The 22,202-nt window shown below is 38.8% G+C and overlaps 10 protein-coding genes across 10 annotated transcripts; 4 read left to right on the forward strand and 6 right to left on the reverse strand.

The window, feature by feature from the left end:
• Positions 1 to 25: 25 nt before the first annotated feature.
• BEWA_015890 (hypothetical protein) lies at positions 26 to 3,298 on the forward strand (the record flags this gene model as incomplete). The annotated part of the gene is made up of 1 exon (XM_004832423.1): positions 26 to 3,298. One exon carries the CDS (start codon positions 26 to 28, stop codon positions 3,296 to 3,298), a length of 3,273 nt encoding a protein of 1,090 aa, XP_004832480.1.
• A 256-nt stretch (positions 3,299 to 3,554) lies between these two features.
• BEWA_015900 (hypothetical protein) lies at positions 3,555 to 3,890 on the forward strand (the record flags this gene model as incomplete). Its single annotated transcript, XM_004832424.1, has 1 exon — positions 3,555 to 3,890. One exon carries the CDS (start codon positions 3,555 to 3,557, stop codon positions 3,888 to 3,890), a length of 336 nt encoding a protein of 111 aa, XP_004832481.1.
• A 1,115-nt stretch (positions 3,891 to 5,005) lies between these two features.
• Positions 5,006 to 6,373, forward strand: BEWA_015910 (seryl-tRNA synthetase, putative; the record flags this gene model as incomplete). Its single annotated transcript, XM_004832425.1, has 1 exon — positions 5,006 to 6,373. The coding sequence occupies one exon, from the start codon at positions 5,006 to 5,008 to the stop codon at positions 6,371 to 6,373; it is 1,368 nt and encodes a 455-aa protein (XP_004832482.1).
• Positions 6,374 to 6,415: 42 nt separating this feature from the next.
• Positions 6,416 to 7,451, reverse strand: BEWA_015920 (hypothetical protein). Its single transcript, XM_004832426.1, has one exon. It carries the CDS (start codon positions 7,426 to 7,428, stop codon positions 6,472 to 6,474), a length of 957 nt encoding a protein of 318 aa, XP_004832483.1. The 5' UTR covers positions 7,429 to 7,451; the 3' UTR covers positions 6,416 to 6,471.
• Positions 7,452 to 7,984: 533 nt separating this feature from the next.
• BEWA_015930 (hypothetical protein) lies at positions 7,985 to 8,272 on the reverse strand (the record flags this gene model as incomplete). The annotated part of the gene is made up of 1 exon (XM_004832427.1): positions 7,985 to 8,272. One exon carries the CDS (start codon positions 8,270 to 8,272, stop codon positions 7,985 to 7,987), a length of 288 nt encoding a protein of 95 aa, XP_004832484.1.
• Positions 8,273 to 9,551: 1,279 nt separating this feature from the next.
• BEWA_015940 (hypothetical protein) lies at positions 9,552 to 9,893 on the forward strand (the record flags this gene model as incomplete). Its single annotated transcript, XM_004832428.1, has 1 exon — positions 9,552 to 9,893. One exon carries the CDS (start codon positions 9,552 to 9,554, stop codon positions 9,891 to 9,893), a length of 342 nt encoding a protein of 113 aa, XP_004832485.1.
• A 1,417-nt stretch (positions 9,894 to 11,310) lies between these two features.
• BEWA_015950 (hypothetical protein) lies at positions 11,311 to 13,905 on the reverse strand (the record flags this gene model as incomplete). The annotated part of the gene is made up of 1 exon (XM_004832429.1): positions 11,311 to 13,905. One exon carries the CDS (start codon positions 13,903 to 13,905, stop codon positions 11,311 to 11,313), a length of 2,595 nt encoding a protein of 864 aa, XP_004832486.1.
• A 499-nt stretch (positions 13,906 to 14,404) lies between these two features.
• On the reverse strand, positions 14,405 to 15,982 carry BEWA_015960 (conserved hypothetical protein; the record flags this gene model as incomplete). The annotated part of the gene is made up of 1 exon (XM_004832430.1): positions 14,405 to 15,982. The coding sequence occupies one exon, from the start codon at positions 15,980 to 15,982 to the stop codon at positions 14,405 to 14,407; it is 1,578 nt and encodes a 525-aa protein (XP_004832487.1).
• Positions 15,983 to 16,938: 956 nt separating this feature from the next.
• Positions 16,939 to 18,174, reverse strand: BEWA_015970 (RNA 3' terminal phosphate cyclase, putative; the record flags this gene model as incomplete). The annotated part of the gene is made up of 1 exon (XM_004832431.1): positions 16,939 to 18,174. The coding sequence occupies one exon, from the start codon at positions 18,172 to 18,174 to the stop codon at positions 16,939 to 16,941; it is 1,236 nt and encodes a 411-aa protein (XP_004832488.1).
• A 534-nt stretch (positions 18,175 to 18,708) lies between these two features.
• BEWA_015980 (hypothetical protein) lies at positions 18,709 to 21,285 on the reverse strand (the record flags this gene model as incomplete). The annotated part of the gene is made up of 1 exon (XM_004832432.1): positions 18,709 to 21,285. The coding sequence occupies one exon, from the start codon at positions 21,283 to 21,285 to the stop codon at positions 18,709 to 18,711; it is 2,577 nt and encodes an 858-aa protein (XP_004832489.1).
• Positions 21,286 to 22,202: the final 917 nt, after the last annotated feature.

The following is a 22,202-nucleotide window of genomic DNA, read 5'->3' on the forward strand; positions in this document are numbered from 1 at the left end:
TTAAAGGATATTAAAACATTAATTAATGTCTTCCAATGATATAGACATCAGGAAAAGGTGCAAGGGGATATGTAGCGACAATTTTCTACTAAGGGTTGAGAATGGGGACGTTAAAGAGGCTCAAAGTTATGGCTATTGTACCCACAAAAGGTTTATTGGATCATGGATAGGGAAGGTAAACTACGGTAAAAAACCTCTTCTAATAGGAAATGAAAGAAGCGACAAAAAACCATTCAGTGAAATACACACAAGAATAGAGGAAGTCACCACCTACTACCACCAAGAATATGATAGAGATACGAAGATAATAAAGGCACCCCTACTTATTGCTATTAGAGAATATTCCAGAGCAGGCTATAAATGGTATAAAAACACTGGTAATAATAGGATATGGAAAGAGATTCCAGAGACGGAAAACATATACCCTAATAATAATACAGATTCAGCAGATTCCGGATTTAAGAAGCAGTTAGATAGGCTTGCGTGTTCCCTCCACTATCTTCATAGAGTCAATATACGGAATGGTACCAATGAGCCTAATTACTGTTGTCCCGTATGTAGCCAATACGGTGTTGATGTTACGAAACAGAAAGGAATTCAAGAAATATACACAAGGATTGACCATAGCCCACAAGAAAGTGCTCCTTATCATGTTACATACCAAGACGCTCTGATTAAATACCAAGGACCCGGCACTAAGCCTAACCTTATATCTGTTAAAAAAGGTGATTACGATAAGATCTCTGTTTACTACTGGGAAGGTGACAGTGACCGTAATAATCCATTATTGATAGAGGTTACACAAGCCTCTACAAAAAAGTCTACTTGGTATGAAAACATAGGGGAATCCGGTGGAAAGCATGACAAATGGATAAAGTTAGAACAAGAAGATGCAAACTTATCTTCTGGAAATCTCAAGACAAAACTTGATTACCTGAGCTGTGCATTTAATAATGCTGTTAGAATCAACTTAGGACGAGACTCTGGTTGTCATGATTCTGGCAATGGCAATCATAAAAGTAGAATCAAAACCCGTCACAATGGAACTGTTGATAAAGCTCTTCTTCTTTCGGCCTATGAATACACACCGAGTAAAGAGTCTGGTGGGAAGTCATTTTCTGTGGCAGAGCTGTTTATTGGAAGTCAGAGACAAAAGAATGAATCTGGTAATATATTCTTCAAGGATGTTACCAAGCTTTCTTCATATGCTTCGTTTTGTGACACTACAAATCCATTCCTGATTTGTGTAGAATATACCGGTCGTAATGAATGGTACCAGAGGAATACTAATGATAAAAATACCTGGGAGAAGAAAGATGGTGAATTGTTTGGTCAAATCGGGAATATTTTCAACAGTGTCCATCAAACTCTTAGCATAAATAAATGCTCTCATTATCGCCCTCCACAAACTGGCGTCCAGATAAATATAACAGAGCAACCGAAGGATGGTACACTTGATGGCACCTACGTTTCTTCTGGTTCTGGGACTCTTTCCATCCTTATGACCAAGGATTATATTAGCCCTCAAAAAGACTTCTTTAAGATTTCTCACAGACCAGCTACTGATAATGAGACTTTCGTTGTAAGCAGAGATTTACAGAGTGGAGGTAAAATAGGGATGGGATCAGGAAAAAAATGGAACATAATAGAGGGTGTACAGAATGTTGATGCATATTTTTGGATTGGAATGCCTAAGGAGCCTATACTGGTAGGAGTTAAACAAAACACAGGAACTACACTACATGGCATGGGTCAACATGGTACAAGGTGGATGTTGGATCAAGTGAAAGGTCTGAGTGAACAACAGGCGCTGGAGCACCAAAACTGCCAACTTAACGGTGCCATTCCATTCGATATACAGAATCCTACAAAAGATCACTCTGGTGGAAAGTCGGATTGTCTAAAAAGTCGAAAGATAGAGGAATCTGCCGTCTCTCCAAAACATCCTCCAGGGGGTGAATATACTACAAAAGAATACACAATTAATAAAGGTGGTGCAAAGATATCCAGAGTAATATTTGATGGAATATATACCAATATATGTGCCACTAAAGACACTGTGACCAAGGTTAGGATATGTTATTGGAAGAACGATCCAAATATATCCAGTAGAGCTATACCTCTCCTTGTGGGATTTGTCAAAAGCGGCGTAATAGACTGGTATGAAAATAATGGAACAGGATCACGAAATCTATATTGGACACATATCAAAGAGTCCAAAGATTACTACGACCAGAATGGGATAGGTCAAAATCCACGGCAATCACTTACAGATAAGCTTGACGAAGTGAACTGTAGGATCCATCATGCAGTTAAAATCAATATTTCAAGGAAGAATGATTTATATTGCCATGAGAGATGTAGACCCGAGAGGATCAAAGTTAAGAAGAGTGCCACTAGTTTGTTAGATGGGTATATAGGTTATGATCACATATCTAATATTTATAGGGAGACATTTACAGTAACTGCTATAATAAACGATGCTACAAACAGTACCAGGATGAACACAGTACTCAGAGACGTAAAACGAGTTACAGTCTACTTCCAAAGCTGTGATAAGGACATTCCAGTCACCATACGTATTGAGGACAGTAGAGGAACTGAAAAGTGGCTTAATAGAACAGTGGAAGGAAATGGATGGGAGTTATCTAACCAAAATGATCTACCGAGATGCCAAACCACTTCGGGACCATCGAGCACTAAAAATCTATCAGTATCCTCCGGAGATAGTTCTAGTGAATCTGAGGATAGTGACACTGGCGGTAAGATAACTGATATAAACCAGGAAGAAAGTTACAGTAAGATGTTAACAAACTTGGCCAAATTTGGAGTGAGCATGTCAACTGCAGCAGAAGAACTTGGAACTAATGCTATAAAGGGTATTATTGATAAGACACTGTCACCAACCATTCAATTAGTTGAAAATGTTTTAGAAGATGTACTAACACCAGTCGTTACTCCTCAACAACTTGACTCATCTCCCCCAGCTACTACTTCCTCTGCTACTGGTGATTATGATCCTGCTAGTTCTGGAGATGCTCAACAAGATTCTGCAACTTCTACTCCTGTTACTCCTACTCCTACTGAAGCTAAAGCTGCTGCTGTTACTGGAATTGGTGAAGGTCTGGCTACTGGTCTAGGATCATGGGCTATCTTTGGAGGCTCTACCTCTGGTACCCTTGCCGGAGCTGGTGGTCTTACTGGATTTGGCTTATGGAAGCTTTATAATCGTTATAAAGGAGACCCTTGGGTTAGACACGGATATCCTATGAAGTGTTTAAAGCATGTACCATATTGAGTATGCATAGGTCCACTTGTGAACTTCTCTCTAGTAAGCATTCATTCATCCATACTGACCATTCTGTTCACACCAATTGAGACACTAATGGAGTATTACAATGGAAGAATGATTGAAGGATAGTATGAAGGAGACTATGGAAGAATAAAGAGGTGGTGGAGGACTGGGAATTAGGTTGTCTAGGCTATAAATACCCTGCTACTCCTAAAGATACTCCTGTTCAACACAATGAAGAGCTAAAGGAAGAATGTGGTAAATGGTGAAGGAACTCATGGCAAAGGTGGAAAGCCTGTTCCTGAACCTGCTCTATCCTTATCTCCAGAACAAGGTGATCCTTGTGATAGAGGGGCTGAGGAAAAGGAAGGCGCTCTTTGTGTTAGCGGTAGTTCTAGGAGTAGTGGAGAATCTACTCCTGAAGTTACTCCTGTTGAACTTAATCTTACTACTCCCCCTATTTCTCCTGGCTCTAATCCTGTCCACCTCCTATCCTTGGTACCTTTATTCCTTCTTCCTTCTACTGTTGGTACTCCTACCCATATGGCTCCTCAAAGTGATTCTAACTCTACTGATATTGCTGCTGGTCAAACTCTAACTTGTAAGGACTCTCATTTCTATTTTGGGTATAAGTATAGGATCTAGCAATGCTACACTTTGAGCTGGAGTCGCAGCCTATACGACCTAGGAAATATTTCAACGGCTTGTCCTTTACGTATCTCCACGCTTAATATGATGGAAATACCTCCTAGAGATACTCCTGGAAGTACTACAGTAAGAAAGGATGACTTTTTAAAGAAGCTAAATGAAATGAGAAAGTCTGGATCATCTCCCAATCCTTCTTCTTCGCATCCTTCTACTCCATCTAAGACTTCCGAATAGCCTCTCATGACTACCCCCTACGGATATAATGCAGTATGTTCTCCCTACCCTTGGTAGGTGGTAGAGACTCTCCCCTCTAGACTCCTCTCTTGTTGGTGTACTGGCATGAAGGATAAAGATCTTGACAAACAGATGCTCATTCCGGGCCCTTGAAGAGACCTCCCAGAGCCACTACTCCCTCAAATCATCGATATATCAACATTCTAATGAAACATTTAGGGACATCATTCAACTGGTGGTTGACGAGTACAAGAGAGCGGAGCAGGACGACTACTACGATCTCTGCTGCAAGTAGGCCGAGTAATGCGCTAAAACTCGAACGGTTTAAAGATCATATAAACACACATTGATAAACCACGTCATAACGACTAATGATTTGAAATTACACAAACATTTACTGGGCGCTACCACACAAGTCCAGGCGGACGGCAGTCGCCCTAGGTCTTTATATTCATTTATGTATCATTAGGTGTATGCGTTAAAAGTCTGCATTTGTGGGCTTGGAATCGTATGTACGCAGGATAACGTAGAGTTGTGCCACGTTCGACCCTTTCAGGTTAGTTTGCCGTTCATGTGCGAGTTTGTCGGCTCTATGACCAGATTTACGGGGGCTTTGGTGACTTTGCCCATAAACGGTCCTCTCTCGGTTCCTGTTGTGGCCCTTTTGAAACTATGGGCCTCTAGGCCTTCCATCGGTTCTTTCCTCCCGGTGGCCGCCAGATTCCTGCTACCCTGACATTCTACATACCAGCTACGCTCCCATAGTCCCAGCCTTGACGCAGTCGTTGCGCTCTGGTGCTCAACCTTCACTCTCACACACACTTGTTCAGGATGGTGCTCGATATCAACTATTTCAGAGATTCAAAGCTTCTGCAGCTCCTGAGGGAGTCGGAGACACGGCGCTGTGAGACCAACAGCGTGGTAGACGCTGTGATTGAGGCTGACGAGGAATGGAAAAAGGCCATGTACGCCTATGAACAGCTCAAAAAGGGCATCAACGAAGCCTCAAAGAACATATCAGAGTACACAAAGAAGAACAAGGGAGCGGATCTCTCATCAGATCCCACCTTTAAAGAGTTGAGAGAGAAAGCTGAAGAGAAGAAAAAGGGTCTGCCGGACCTCCAAAAGAGAATAGACGACTCCACCGACAAGAGGAATGAACTGCTCAAACTAGTTGGAAATATCGTAGACAAGGATACTGTCCAATCAAAGGATGAATCACTTAATCGGGTATTAAGAAAGTGGCATGGAGAACATGCAGAGGTACCAAAACCGCCTGCACAACGCATTTTGCAACATCACGAAATTTTGACCAAAATCAACGGCCTAGAGTGTAACAAGGGCGTGGAGATTGCCGGTCACAGAGGCTTCTTTCTCAAGGGTGCAGGGTGTCTCCTAAATCTTGCCCTTATCCAGTACGGTATGCAATTCTTGGTAAGGAAGGGGTACTTGCCAGTTCATCCACCATATTTTATGAAAAAGGAGGTTCTTGGTGAATGTGCAGAACTTTTGGACTTTGAGGAAACCTTGTATGCCGTGGGAGGTCAAGAGAAGCATGATGCTCACACACACCAAACTGATTCCAAAGATCGTTTATTCCTAATTGCAACATCGGAACAACCATTGGCCGCCTTGCATCGCAATGAAGTATACCAGGCAAAGCAATTGCCCATCAAATACGCGGGAGTATCATCCTGCTTCAGAAAGGAGGCAGGAGCCCATGGCAAGGACCTCAAGGGTATCTTCCGCATTCATCAATTCCAAAAGGTGGAACAATTTATAGTTACAACCGCTGAAAACAGCGTAGCTATCCATGAAGAAATGATGAGACATTCTGAAGAATTCTATCAGTCTCTCGGAATACCATACAGAGTTGTAAGTATCGTCGCTGGAGCCTTGAACAAGGCAGCCGCTAAAAAGTATGACCTGGAGGCCTGGTTCCCAGGATATGGAGATTATAGGGAACTAGTTTCGTGTTCAAATTGCACAGACTACCAAGCGAGGGCACTCAATGCAAGGTATTTCACCGGAGACACAGCAAACAAGACGTTCTTGCACATGTTGAATGGAACACTTGTAGCATCTCAGAGGTGCCTATGCTGCGTTTTGGAAAATTATCAAACGGACCACGGCGTAGTCGTTCCAAAGGTGCTTGTTCCATTCATGGACGGAGTAGACTTTATCCCCTACTCTGCATAACTATAGTGTAATGATAAAAACTTGGACTAATATAGTGATTAAAATTTTACTTTGGTATTTCCCCAGATACTGCATTTAGTTTGTGTATTGAAAAATGTTTAAATATCAATATCGCTAGTAGAGGCATTGGAATCGTCACTTGGAATATCTTCGTCAGACGTATTTTGTTCCTTTTGATATTCCTTCTTCAGAGCCAAGCGTTTTACTTCAAATGTAATCTTGTTAATGGATTTCCAGTTTCCATCTTCATAAATAAAATTGTAGGAATCCGCCGAGTCTTTGGAGTCCTTTATGGTCATTTGGACGAGGTATGGTCTATCATTCTTTAAGTGAGCCCTTGTTATCGTTGCTCTCTTTTTTTCCTTACGGCATCTACAACATTTCGTAGATTCGCACTGCCAAATAGTACTCCTCCCGCAAATTACTTTTTTGCCGTTAAATCCCGCCTTTGGAGCATAAAAACGCGTAGGAATGCCGTCCAATTGAGCTTGAAATACTCTACAGTTTGTGCTATCTTCGCTAAGCATCAGATCAATATCAAACCGACTAGAGGATCCGGTTTCAACTCTCAAATTTCTAAACTCTCCAGACGACCTACCAACTGTCCACTTGTTCATATTCTTGGATATAGTCATAGAACGACCGCTTCCATTGACAGTTACCACGACATGGACCAAAACAGGTTCTCCATCCTTGAGACGTACAGAGATTATGGAGCACCCAACTCCGTCCCTTGAGGCCCATATCTCTGTATTTCCAACCGTAAGTGATGTTACGGAAGCTCCATCGCGCAGTATAATCATCCTGGAAGGCACATCGTCCAGCGAGTAGTCGAAGGAATAACAGAGTGATTCATTCGGTTCTGCGAGATCCAGAGTAGAACCATCAGGTTCAGAGGGTACACCAGTAGGCGGATCATTATCTTTATTTACAGTCGACTCTACACCTTTACCATTCCTTCCTTGTTTCCTTGTAGCGCTATTCCTACCCCTTACTTCTCCACATGTGCAAAGCCTACTGATGTATATAATACACAAGAATGCGATACCCTTCATTCTGCGGTTTCAAAACCCAGAATGACTCTGTACTTTTCTATTCCTTCTGAAGGATTTGGATGGGGTCCGTGAGACTACACAAGGAATACTTTAAGATGAATTTTAAGCTCTCTTCTGCTCCACACAATGATTGCATTTGTTAAAAGAGTTTTTAGTGCTTCATATGACTAGATGTGGAACAGGGCTACGCGAGGAATACCATGGAATCTCCTCTAGGAAGGATAGCAAAGAGACGGACCATCAATTCTTCTCACCTATTTGTGACTGTGTGTTTAATCACTTGGTCCTAATTCACTACATGACACCCATAGATTTCAGGGATGTGGCTATTCGTTCCAGGAATGGGATGGAAACTCTTGTCAGTGATGACTCCCATACACATCCTCTAGTGCCATTCTGCCCATTCTAAACCCGAATTTCTTTCACACACCAAACTATTCTCATATGTAGAGCATGAATATGCAAAAAACTATTCAATGTGCATAAACGGTACATGACCCTTCCTGGGCTCTTGTGCATTCACTGCAAACTTGGAGATGATACGAGAAACTTAAAACTACTTTATAGCTCCCGCAATAGTCTTTATAAGGGCGTCCTGTCTCATGTTAAATTCCCTATGATCTATATCAGTCCACTTGCCAGCATCCCTTGCATAAAATTGCATACTCTTTTCATTACTGGCATTATTCTTTGAGATGTGCATTAGATATGGTTCTTCACCCTTGAGATAGGAAGCTGCAGAAATACATCTCTCTCCTTCGTCGGCGGTCCATACGGGAACCCCGTTATGCACAATAGAAGATGCATGGCGTTCTAATTTTGGGACATAAATATTAATCGGCATTTTTGAAAGGCGTAATCTCACAAATGCAACGTCCTCAGTATCTTTAGTCGTTGCCAATTCAATGGCACGTATACTCTTTGAAGTCGGAGATACCCTAAGTTTGAGAAGCTCTCGATGTTTGGAAAATGTTTCCGTGTATTCAGGCATCCAAAGTGTCCCTATTTTGCAAAAATTAACCGTACTATTACGAGATCCGTATAGTGATATCTGTGCTATTCGTGGATTCTCTCCGTCGAGACGGAGGGTTACCGAGGCACATACTTTCTTATTTGTGGCTTTCCAAAAGGTCTGAAAACTGTCCCTAACAGATGTAACTCGGATGCCTTCATATGGAACAATCAGCAGTGTCGAGACGTTATCACAGTGATAGCTAAAAGTTTGAAACAAAATATTGTCAACTCTTGAGATATCTAAAATCGTTCCCTTTACAAGTAAAATGTGGTAAGATAGTGATATATAAGCGAGAATAGCGACTGTAAAGCTCCTCATTGTGCAGTATAAATCAGAGGTATATTGAGAAGATGTATCTCCTTTCCGTCTAAACGTTAGTTAACTGTGCAGGTTAAATAATATAGACAGTATTTAACTAATTTATCTATTTTATGGGCAGCACAGCCGTCAAGTGCTAACTGGCTAACTAGGGGGATCAGCCATATTCATTACCAGAGTTTATGTCGCAGCAAATAAGATAAAACCTATAAACTAATATTAAATATCATTTTTATCGTTTTCTTTTGAGGGTATGTCTATGATTAAGTTCTTTAGGTAAAGAAATGAGCGTTTAGGTACCCTTATTGGCTCAAGAGCGGGCCAGATTTGGAATCTCCATAATATACTCATGGTGATTTATATCCTTGCACAAAAATTATCCGAGAATGGCTATACCATAAGGTGTAAGTATTCCAAGTATTTCTCAAATATTCCCCCGAAAACATCTGCATGCAGAGGTTTGTTACCTAGGGTGATGTCTTACTCCATGCCATGTTGAGAGTATTATGGGCCATTATTCTCAGCTATTAAGTTTCAATGGCGTACATTACATTATTATTTATCCTTGTAACATTACTAGTACCAGTATAAGACTTTATAATGAGAGATATCTGGGGTCTTGAATTAGACAATTTACGGCAGCTTTGCGCCAAGTTTAGTATTAACCTGGAACCGTAAAGGAAAGGAATAGTTTACTAAGTTTATAAATTGGCATTTGAGCGGTTAAAGTTGGAGCTGGAGCGATTGTTGCTTTTATATGAGAGGGTGAGCAAACAAGAGTTTGAGAAGTATGGGCGTTATAATAGACATTGGATATGATCCAAAAACATCCATAGATACAAAAAATCGTAATTATATTAAATATGAATATAGTAAAAATGGTAAGGGCTCTGTTGAGGTCACAGAACATAGGAATATTGACACTCTTCCAGGATATAAAAAATGCGTGCATAAACCAAAGCATGGAGCCCAAATTGGAGAAGTTTTTAGGGGAGAAGTTAGGCAGAATGGATTAGAAAAATCTTATGATAGCGATTCAATAACAGTCTATTTCTGGGAGCTTGATCGGAAATATATGAGTCCTCTACTCCTTCAGCTTGGAGATGAATACTATAAAACTTACGATGCATAAAATTGGATTCAAGCATACGACATGGATGATTCAGATATTTTAAAGTTTTTGGATAAGGAGAATTGTTATAGGAATGCCGTGCATTCCATAGATATCTCCCAAATGAGACAAGATATACATGCCCCTCATGTGAGAAGAAAGTAATCATATTAGAATCTTCAGAGGTAAATAATAAATATAAAAAGATCAAGCACACATTAGAAACTGGTCATGTCAGTTATGATGATGGAAAAGGAGGAAATTATGCTACAAACATTGTCCACAATAACATTGGCTGGAGACGGTACATTTAGGCAGAATGACATCGTAATACGAGAGAAAATTAAAACATTAGTTGCATACAGTTATCCTTTACATAGTAGAGATGTGTTTCTCATGAAATACGGTGATGCGTGATACAAAAAGGTGGACTCTGGAGATCATGACTGGGGACCCGTCCAAGGTGAACCAACTAGTGAGGACGATTCCTAGGGCATACTTAAACTATTGGAGAAGTTTGAAGCTTATGTAGGGTCATAATCCGCTAATAATGCTGTTGTAGTTGGTGGACTAGTAGGAGGGGTACTGGGACTTGGTCTTCTTGGAGTTGGAGCATTAAAGTTGGCTAGAAGCCTAAAGGGATCTGTATAGCACGTTTGTGTAGTATTTGTACCAGTTTAGCTGTGTTTCCTCATATTATATCACCACTCTGCCGAATAGCGGATATTATTTTCCTAGTCTAGAGTAATATGCATGCAGTCTTTAATGTTCTTACAGATTAAGTCTTATCGTGTAACAATTTATGGCTCCTAATTCATACTATTTGCGCTTTATAAAGGCTCTCGTAGAAGATGTAAATGAATCTCATCTGTGCAAGAAAGATGGTATAACTGTAATAAGCGAGATCCTATAAACTCTAGTTTTTACCATCTATTAGCGTAAACAACCAATAGATATACTAAAATTACAAATTCAGAGTTTAAAATGTGTGAATAATTGGAATTACATTTATTATAAAAAGACTGTGATCTATTGTAAATTTCTTTATCCAACCTTTAGAGAGGATATAAAGTGGAATTATAATGATAGGAATGTGAGGAATGTTCCCAAGATGTCCTTTAGTCTTCTTCCTAGACATACAGAAATTGTTACTAACCTTATAGACTTACTCCTTTTCAAACATTATGGCTAAAGTTGGAGAGTATGGAATAGTAGCTGTGTATGAGAAACAAACAAATATTTGAACAGTCCAGATATTCTCATGGACGACTGTGTATAGCTCTGTCTATTGACAGATTTTACTGCATTAATGGTGAGTATCTCCATCCTTTAGATAGATGAACGAGTGATCTTTAAATTATCCTTCTATTCTACAATTAAAGCACTTTAGTGTGATTCGCTGAGTTAGTGAGTAGTGTCTAGGGTATTGTCATTATTTTTAGGTTTTCATTGCAGTTAGTTTCTGATTAAATTCCCGTTGATTCTTGAGTTTCCAGTCTCCTGCTATTTTCTCATAATATTGGTGCTCAGGAACCTGCCCCTTTTTAATAGTAAGCATGAGTAGATGGGAACTCCTCTTGGAATATAAACGTATAGACCTAAATTCCTCGCCTTCTGAAAGTTGTAAAACTGGTGTTCCATTATTAAGAATGTGATCGATTTTTAAACCTTCATGTGGAGAAAACTCCTTTAGTTTTATTCCACCTTGGTAATCACTTTCCTTAACAGCTATTTCATCCTTGTCAGGTTTGAAAAGGTCTAAAGCACAATTTCTAAGAGGTCCAGATTGAACTGGAGGTTTAATATCTTGTTTAACATCCTCGGGTTTCGGGGCAACCTTTTGTCTCTTTGCTGGAGCAACGTAAACCTCGGATGCATGCACATTTACCATATTCCCAGAGCTTTGGGCAGTTCCCTGTTTAGGTGCCACCTCTTCTTCATCAGGAGACCGTATAGCAAAGGGTGAATCATCGTTCTCTGAACCATCATTCCCAACTAATCTTACAGATTTTCCTCCCCTGATTGCTTTTAGCTTCTTCTCAAATGTTTCACCATCGATATCCTTCCATGATCCATCTGCTTTCTCAATGCATTTACGTCTCTTTGTCTCACCCTCCTTTATAAATATGCCAATGATAGTGTCGGCTTCTTGTATAAAGAATTTCACTGCTATACACTGTTGCCCTCGAGGTGCAATCCAAAGATTAACCTTTCCGTCTACAACATGGTTTATATGGTAACCAGCATTTGCGACATATTCTTTGTATGGCAACCCATTCCCAGCAACATCTCTAATTGTTATTTTAGTCCTGTCAGGGTTAGTGATATCCAGTTTGAATGCAACAGTAGGTTTAGGAGGTTCAGGAGCAGAAGGACCAGTAGGAGATGGTGTAGGAGTAATGGTAGGTTTGTACCTTTCATTCAGTACCTTTAACTTAGCATTATGGTCCTTTTCTTTACCATCTTTCCACTGTTTTCCATCATGGTATCTATAGACTTTTGTAACTTTATCCTTCTTATCCTTTGTTTCTAAGAGTACAAGGGAAGGCACACATCCATCCAGATACAGGATAGCTGAGGAACATCTTTTCTTCTTATCCTCCCATAGTACTTCACCTCCATAAGTAAGTTCATGGGTTTCATCATTTGCTGTTAGTTTAAGGACTGGAACAACATCTTCCTCACCTTCCTCTACATCGAAAAGACTAGAGTCAATCTTAGATTTGAGATCGGGCTTAGGAGGTTCTTCTGATTCGGGGGGATTCTCATCTTTTTTATTATCTCCTTTCATGGATTTTACCTTTCTATCAAAATCTATTTTGTGAGTATTGCTCCACGCTCTATTTACCTTTTCGAAATACTGATAGTCAAAACGACCATTGTTGTCAATATCTAGGTAAAGAAGTTCCGTAGAGTCGTTAGCATACACCCTTGCAAGCTTGCACTTTGTGTTTGGATCATCTACCTTCCAAATTTGTACTTCTCCCTCTATGACTGAAGATATATGATGATCGTCCTTTGGAGAGTATTTCTTGGACTTTATTCCACTACCAGAGTTATCATCTACATATACCTTGGACTTGTCTGGATTTACGAGATCTAGAGTAACTGGAGTAGTTGGCTTTGGAGGAGTAGGAGCCCGAGGGACTTGTGGAGAGGCTTCCTTAGGTTCTTCACTAGTAGTATGTAAGGAAGGAAATTCTTGAGTTAACTCACTAGTGGTATCTTTCCCAATAGTTCTCCTCCTTGGTCTAGTCTTTCCGTACGCTTCGTTCAATATATTAAGCTTTCTTGTATGTATAGCCTTGTTATTAATCCATTTGTGTGTTCCATCCTCATGGAGGAATAGTGTGTTATCCTTTCCATTTTCTCTATACTGCAATGTCACGAGTCCCAGTTTATCTCCATCAAAGTAGATTAAAGCTGATAGGCAAAGTGCCGTTTCCCCTCCATCCCATATGGTCTCACCTCCATAAACAAGCTTTGTAGGATTCTTGTTCTCCTTTGGCGTGCATGTCAAATAAAATGGGCCATCAATATTGGATTCTTTTACGTCAAACAGCTTCATGTCAACCTTGGATTCGTAATCAGGTATATGCTTAGCTGCTGGTTGTTCTTGAGTAGGTTGAGCTTTTGCCTCACGAATCTTGTTATTAAAATCTTCCAACCCAATGGCATTCCAGTCTGTACCAACCTTGTGAAAACGCTTAATGTCTAATGTGTTCTTATTATTGACAATCCACAAAGAAATGAGTTTTGTCTCGCCCTTGGAGTGAAACTGTATGCTTTTACAACCATCCCTATATAACCATCTAGATTTCCATAGCTCTTTATCTCCATATTTAACCTTGTTTATACGAAATCCCTTCCTTGGTGTGTACTTCTTGATCTCTACTCCAGAGTATTGACGAACCTCAAGTGTTGTATGAAAAATGTTTGGTTCCAACAGATGAAAGGTAATCTTCTTTTTAGACCTCGCTAGCTCGATAAATAAGATTGTATAAAGCAGTGAAAACAACCTCATTCTCGCCATAAAGGTCTAAAAGTAACTAAAAAGGAAGAGGAACACAGACCATGCATGGGGGTGAATAAGGAAGAATAAACACCTAAACCCCCTCCATGTCCATATAAACTCTTTACTCTTGTAGACTAAATGTTAAAATTGTGGCTTAAAATCTTGTTATCATATTCACATTCCAAATATATCCATGAATGGCCATACTTGCGGGCTTCACCGCAGGAACAGTTACAGTCTATTCCTACAAGATCCTTACCTTGATGGATCATGATCCTCCAACTACCCTCGAAATTTGGAAAAATTCAAGCCATAATCCTGGTGGTAGTCGTATTTTTTGAAAACAAGTAGCTTACCACACGCGAAAGAGGTCTAGAACCAACATTCTTGGAGAGCCTTGTCTCGTTTTTGGCCTATAATACTCGGTAGTAGTACCCCTGAAGACTGTAACATTGAAGATAATTACTCATGTAAGTCAAAAGTCGATGATTTATATTCATCTATCTACTCTCCAAGACTATAGTGTCTCAATCACAATATCACTTCCGTCTGATACGCTGCGTTTCATGGGTTCTTGCATCGGCTTCATCAAATGATGCAGATATACATACAAAAGCAAACGAGTTGCGACGAATGATGCTGCCACAAAGATTGGCGCTGAAGATTTGGATCTTAGCAGTGCACGATCTAATTGTGATGTAAATAATGAGACGATTCCATCCAAAAATAGCGTGAATCCAGTGAGTGTAGACATGTGCTCCACGGGGAATATTAGATTAATGTACACCATTAGCGTCGAAAAGTCAACACATATTAGCATTGCTTGAATAGGGCAGAACATGTAACCTGAGACCTTAGTTCGCAGATACAAGAGAATTAATGCGACAAATGAGAAAACATTGAGAGTGTAATTCACCCTTGATACAAGGAAGATGTCAAATAGATATCCAAGCATGATCCCAGGCACAAACTGCAGAGACAAGAGTATCTCGGATAAAAACAAAATGTTTTCACTGTTATCATAATATTTCAGAAACAGGTTTGTCATCAACAAGTTTGAAAAGTTTGTAATACTGAAGCAGATGAACGTTACAAAAAAGCATTTGCTCATTACATAGGGTATTATTGGTTTCAATAGATCATACCCATCGCTTAAAAGCATTTTAAATCTGCTTTTGCGCTGTACATATCCACTAATCTCCTCGTTAGCTAGTGCTTCAACGAGATTGCTGCCTTCCTCTTCTGAAGATTTGACTTCCATGGCATCTTGTGATAATGTTTCGTATTCTTTGATACATGTCGTCCATGACTTGACGGGCATGGCTGTGAATCCAATAATCGTGGTAGGTATAGTTGCAAAAAAGATATAGAATATGCAAACATATTTAAAGTGATTTGGTCCGAGCAGGGTAAACATTCCATTCAATATGAGAGGAATATTAGTAGAAACATCATCTGCCAAACTAACAATAAAGCAGATTGCCAACCCACGATTGTCCTTAAAAAGGTTAATAACATTTAGTGCAGACATGAATACGCATGATGCACATAAACCAATACAGAAAAATGCTAGCGTGACCAAACGGTTACTTTTACCATTGAATGCTAACAACATCCATCCCATTGCCAAAAAGACGTTACCAGTTAAAAGCACATATCTTTGACTAAATCTGTCAATTAAAAATCCAGTTAGCGCTGAAACAACCATATCACAACTTCTGGTCAATACCAACAGCTGTGATATTTTCAATCTCTGAGCTTCGCATTTTATTTGACTCGCAGTTTTCCCGGCTATATCAGCCTCTGAACAATGCCATTCGTAAACACCAGCCCTGATCAACAAACGTGATACGGATGACCAATTAAAATAAATACTTGATGCAACTGATATTGGAATGCAGTAGAGAAGAAAGACGATATACTTGTTTAGCCCAGTATAATAATATGCAACTGCATTGTAATCCGTAGGTTTTTTTTCCATGAACTCAGCTCCATTATTCAGTTGTTCTGTGATATAAATGCCATTTTGTTCGAGATTTCCAACCAAGGGAGGACCCTGTAGTTCTACAGGACCGCTACTTTCCCTCTTCTCCATGGTTTTCTGGCTATCGGAGGGCTTCTAAGGGTAAATACAATCCATTCTTGCAGTGATATCCCCTTGTATTGAAATTAAGAGGAAGGTGAATACGCCGTAGAAACCAAAAGTATCTACCTTTGGCAATACCTCTACAGGGTTGAATGTGCAACAAATACCCGTATAATGTGAATAAAGGCTAACTATACAAAAAATATATGCGATAAAGAATGGATGTTTTGAGAGAATATAGAAATAACACGATAGAGAATAGAACAAAAGTGCACAGTGGAGATTTGCAGCTACAGTCCAAAATAAAGTGGAAAATAATATACAAAAAAGTGAGACAAGAGTAAAATCCCGAATAAAGGTTTATGCGATGTGTTTTTGTGGCAGGAATAGAATAGTCCAGAAGGAATTCCTGGGCGGATGGGGAATATTAACCATAGCCTCGTTAGCTGTGCAGTTGGAATCAAAATGCAGATTTAATCAACTATATCAATTTACAAATTCTCTATGCAGGTGTGTGTAGCATAGCGACTATCCCATTTCTTGCCTCTGGCATATAGAGCGGATAACGTTCAAGATCGTTAATTCTTATTTCATATCCGTTTGTGCCATTCTAGGCCACAGAGATCATGTAAAGCTTGTAGACTCTGTTGTATATCCATGATTGCCTCCGTCCATACTATGGATATACACTGTACATTAAAACTCTCTTGCCACTTTCCGATTCCAGTAATACTAATATCAACATTTATTAGACAGTTGCAGTGTCTCTGACAATTACAGTCTCTGATAAACCTCAAGTTTTCCATAGTCTTTTGTGCCACATTCAAATTCACCAGCAGTTTTAGCGATGAACATTTTAGCCACCGAGCTTCAAAAACAGAATTAGATGGGTAAAATCATATAAATACTCCGGGGTTTTAGTCTATAAAGAAATGATTAAAAAGGATAAATTAGTCTGGAATAACCTAAAAGGTCTTCATGTTGAGATTGTTATAGTTTATGCCAACGCATTTTGCAATTAGTCCATCTTCAAGTTCGTCAAATTTGAATGTTACCCGGAAATACTCCTTAAGTTGCCTCAACAACATGATCGTGTATCTGGTAAGTTTTGAAATTCTCAACCGACTAACACGATGGTCGCCAGATAAAGACATGAAAACCAAAGGGATATGCTGGTGAGTTGTATCAAAATATCCACCAAAGCTTATTTCCGTGCAGAGTCGTTCGGCACAAATTGTGCCTATTCTCTCACATTTTTCATGTATAGGAACAGAAGAATCTCCATACTCTGAATCATCCTGAGCAGGAGTATCTTCTTTAGCCTTTTCTTTTCTACCTGCGATTTCTAATATTTTTGAAAGGCTTGAGTTTGCCAGATACTTTGATGAGTTATTAGCCTTTTCTTTGACTTCCAACTCTTTTGCGTATACGGTAGAATCTGCGGTGTGTATACTGTTTGTACCTTCAGCTATCAAGGAAATGGTAATTGAAGGCTCAGATTTTCCGGGTGGTGAGGCGAGTGCAACCCAAACATTATCACATACTGCACTCAGTATTTTTTTTGCTCCGATAATCGCAGACTTTCCAAGCGAGGGTTGCAAAGCTCTAACTTGCACAGTTCCTCTTATTCTTTTAGTTTTGCCTTCTTTAGACAAATCTAGAGGTTCAATCTTACGTATTGGAGAACACTCAAAAATGACTTCGTACGGTTCCTTGTAGCGGAATGATGCATCTTCACAGCCTATTGTGCGAAGGATAAGAGTACTAGCGCTACAAAACGCCTCGAGAGTAGAAAATTGCTTGTAAAACTCTTCATTTCCCTCCCCCTCCCTTGGCAATTCTAATTTCACCGAAGTATGCTCGGAAGAAAGCGGAACTAGGTAAACAAGTGGTTCCAAATAATATGATAGGGGCATCAAATTCGAACATTTGAAGCTAAAATTGCCACCTACGAGCTTTCCAGGTGTAATACTTATAGAATGAGTATCCAAAACTGTCTTTCCACCTACAGTTATTCCAGTCAAGATCTTGAGAAGAGATTCCTCGTAAGGAGTTATTGGTTCTTCTAGTTGTAGCGATAACTTTGAGTGAGATATAATACTTAGCACTGCAGAAATACGGAGATAGTCCCTTTGTATGGAATCGTGTGATTTTTCGTCAAAATCTTGACCATTGTTGTCTTCATTCACCATCCTACCCATTTTAACGACTTTATACCTGTTTAAAACTACATTATACTAAAATTTGCACATTTTGTACTATATTACAGTTTATGGTAAATAATTCTTTCCATCACCTCTAGTTGTGGCGTCGTATACACAGAGGGTCAAAGTATTAATTATTTATGATCTTTACTGGCAATTTATCTTTGAAATTAGAAAGAATACATTATAAATATATTGATGAAAGTCTTTATAAAAGTTGTACTTTGGAATTAAATGGTCCTCTTGAAGAATAAATATCACGTTGCGGTATAACACTAATGATTGATATTATATCGTATTATATTAAACATCCTGATTTGAATGGTATACTTATTGAAGAGCCTTGAGGGATATTCCAAATTATTGTAAATCTATGGATTTAGCCTTTTATATTTTAAAATATCAGGGAGATGTTGACGCTTTATATCCAATAAATATCTCTATATATTTAAATTATTCCTATAGAGTCTGAATACAGAAGAACTGGCACGGCTTAATCTACGAATTGTCTCGAATAAAGCGACCATGAAATTACCTATTCCATGTTTCCAATAGAGACAACTTGGAGCGGAATATTAGCTCTTTTAGAGTATTAATTGCCTCTATACTATATATAGCATCATAGGGATTCCATGCATATTTCATCCTTATGTCTGGATAGTAAATTTCCGTTACCTCATTGGAAAACATGTAGCGATCCTCATGATCATTACCTTTTAGTATACTCATATATGACAAATACGTTGTACGCAGTAAGAGTTTTGTAGAGATGGAATCATGAATTGAATGTAGAAGAGATTTTTCTTCTAGATGGCAGCAATCATCCATTCTCATTTCTCCGTCCGTCCATAATGATTCTTCGAAGAATATTTTAAACATATCAATACATTCTTCTTCTCCACTGAAAAGTGATATTGCTACCTTTTTATAAAATTCCTCGTGCTTCTCAAATTTTTTCATTAGAGAAAGCTCATCAGAAGCTAATTGAAATTTCCCATATTTGTTTCCAGAATTACATTCAAGGATTTTACCCAAAGTTTGCCCATATTTTGTGAACACATATCTCTCATATGTGCTAAATAGTTCGTTATGGCGTATATAATCTTCTTCAGCATACAATCCAGATTTATGAGATGTCCAATCAAGTTGAAGCATTATAAAGTAGATCATTGCGTAGTTATTTCTAACATAGAGAAGTGATTCGTTAGTTAGAGTATTGCAGTACATGTGCATAATTTCTAGGATTTCTCTATCGTCAGGATTATTTGGGGTATTAGAAACATCAGGGACAATGGTGTTTTCAGATAAAGTGAATTTGTTGTCTGTAAAACTTCTTGTGAAATAAAAAACATCGATACAAAATCTTAGCACCAGTGCAGCCTTTATAGATTCTGGAGAATTTCTAATTTCTATAGATGTATAATTATGATTTTCGCTTGTTATTGTTAAAATCTGCTCTTGATCATTCTCATCCCTATTTCCTGTATACCATGAGTTATTTGCAAAGAGGGTATTTCCTATGGTGTACTCTAAAAACACTGAAGTTGACAATAGGTGGAGCAAAAGTATTGGAATATTCGGTTTTTTATCAGTCCTACGGAATATCCTATTTATGGAGATTCCTATTCCTGCAGATAATAGGAAAAAGTGTGAAAGGGAACTCTGGGATCCAATCAAATTTTGATCTAGTATTTTTAACAATCTCCCTTTTCTAAGTTCGGAAATTATAACCCCAAATTTATGCTGTATTAGATTTGTATAAAAATATATTGTACTTTTAACAAAGTTATCATCATCAATTGCATCTTTCCTTTTCAACAATTCGTTCTTTTCTTCAGGAGTTAAAACGCAAGGTAAACTTTCTGCATGATATATATCATCTAAAGCGCTGTATTTCATTTCTTCTGCACTATTATTTCCGTTAAAATCTTTCTTTGAAGCGATATTACATATATTTCTTCCAGTTGAAAAATTGCATCTTACGTCTTTAATACCTTTTGTTAGCGATTCTTCGTTACAAACTATGGTGTCCAAGAAAGTTATAAAATAGAGGATGCATATCAAATCAAACCTAACATTGGTGTTATGCTGATAAAGGGAAATAATGATACAGAATGCAGCCGTAAGATAAAGCATGCATAGGTATGATGGCTGTATATCATTGGAAGTATAAGAGGCAACTATGGCAATATTCTCATCAGTTATATTTTTAGTGTAATTTCTTCTTAGTGAATTCATAAAAGTGGCATCCTTGGGAACTCGTCCAAAAATATAGTTCAAAAGAGACTTTACCTGTTTGTCAGTTTTACAGGTCACATTACAAAATATTGATGAAAATAAACTTACTGAATTGAAGGCAACATGCAGGTTAATGTGTAAAAATTTGCATACTCTAAATATTTGTTTCTTTGTCTTATTGTAAAGACATTGCCACAAACGGGGTGGCACAGGATTAGTTATCGTATTAACATAGTTTGCAACATCCTGATCCAGCCATCTGTAATTCTTATTTATCCTCTCATGATATCTAAAATCATGGATATAGCTATTAGAATCATTTTCCTGATTTTCAATAGATTGTCCATTTTCACTTGATGTAAGTCTGTTTACCAACTTTTTATAATGTGCATAATCTACACTGATATTCGCAGGTGTACTCTTTATAGAGTTTGTACTGTCACTTTGGCATCTAAAATCTCCATTTCTACCAATGCTCCCAAGACCATTATTTCCTGGAGAATCAAATTCGTTATTAAACACATCTCCGATTAGCTTACTTTTAGACGCTTTAAAGTATGAATGGTAAATATGACAGGATTTTCCATATACATTTTGAATATTCTCTGAGAATTTACAAAGATAGACCCTTTTATTTCCATTTCCCATGTAACCTACGGTTTCTGCATGCAATAGACGCTCCTTTAAAAGTACCGTGTTTAGGTACCTTATTAAGAGAGAGCCACGTTTATCTTCTTGTGAATATTCTGGCGTGCTATTGATAGAATATACCACGGGTTCAAGGACTTCCGAGGGAGATTTCGGAGTCCCATCACAGACCTTAATTCCATCTTTATCTCTGGACACATTCGTCCTGCGTTTCTGTCCCATTGAACTCTATAGATGTAATATACGCTATGAATGTCCATATAAACGAGAAATTTGGATATGAAGGGAATCGTCAGACAGAGCAAACGGGGCCACTAGTGCCGTACCAGGAGCCTGGGCTCCTCAGCAGGCAAATTTAGTGACCACCCTCAAAGATTAGCAGTAGACAAAGCCATCATAAACACAATCCTACCATTACCCCGGGAAGTGAATCGAATATCCTCATACGTTCCGCAATCTGCCGTCTACACAAGACAAGTCGCTCCAAAATTCGGTTTAATATAAAAAGGACTAAAGGATCGACACACAAGGACGAGGAATGGGAAAAGGAGCGAAAATTCCAGGAGAATTTTTAAAGTTGCAATTCTCGGCACAGGTGAGGAAAAAACACACAGACGTACTTCGGGGTTGTAGAAAAAACCATGGAAACAACGCGTTACAGTGTGGTCCTTAGTTCAGGGTTGACACAACTACTGACGATAGGAGCGGTAACGCCTGTCATCGCCATGAGGTGGATGGTATACTCTCAGTCTCTATCTCAAATCGTAAATATAACTTTTGGGCATCCTTAAGAAAATGAACAAGTTTTCGAGTTTGTTAAAGGGATATAAAAGAGCGTTCTCGTCTGCTCGCTCAGGTAACTTTTCACAGCATCTACTCTGCACTTTGAGTTTCTCTTCTCATACTTTTTCTCATATTCTTGGTAATTTTGACGAGTTTTACGGGGGTTTTGACTCTTGTACCCGTCTAAAATGCCAATACGGGAATATGTCTGATAAAGTTCCAAAGAAGCGTATGGATGACCAGAATGCGGATCATAGGATGTGTATTTGGGATTATGTAGTTGTGAAATAAATACGTAATGGATTGTGAAGAGTTCCAGTATACATCCATACTGACCGTTCTGCTCACACCAGTTG

The sequence above is a fragment of the Theileria equi genome (genome assembly GCF_000342415.1).
Source record: "Theileria equi strain WA chromosome 4 map unlocalized gcontig_1105316255033, whole genome shotgun sequence".
Taxonomy (NCBI): domain Eukaryota; phylum Apicomplexa; class Aconoidasida; order Piroplasmida; family Theileriidae; genus Theileria; species Theileria equi.

Coding starts and splice junctions, on each gene's coding strand:
- BEWA_015920 (XM_004832426.1), bottom strand. CDS start 7,428: ATGAAGGGTATCGCATTCTTGTGTATTATATACATCAGTAGGCTTTGC.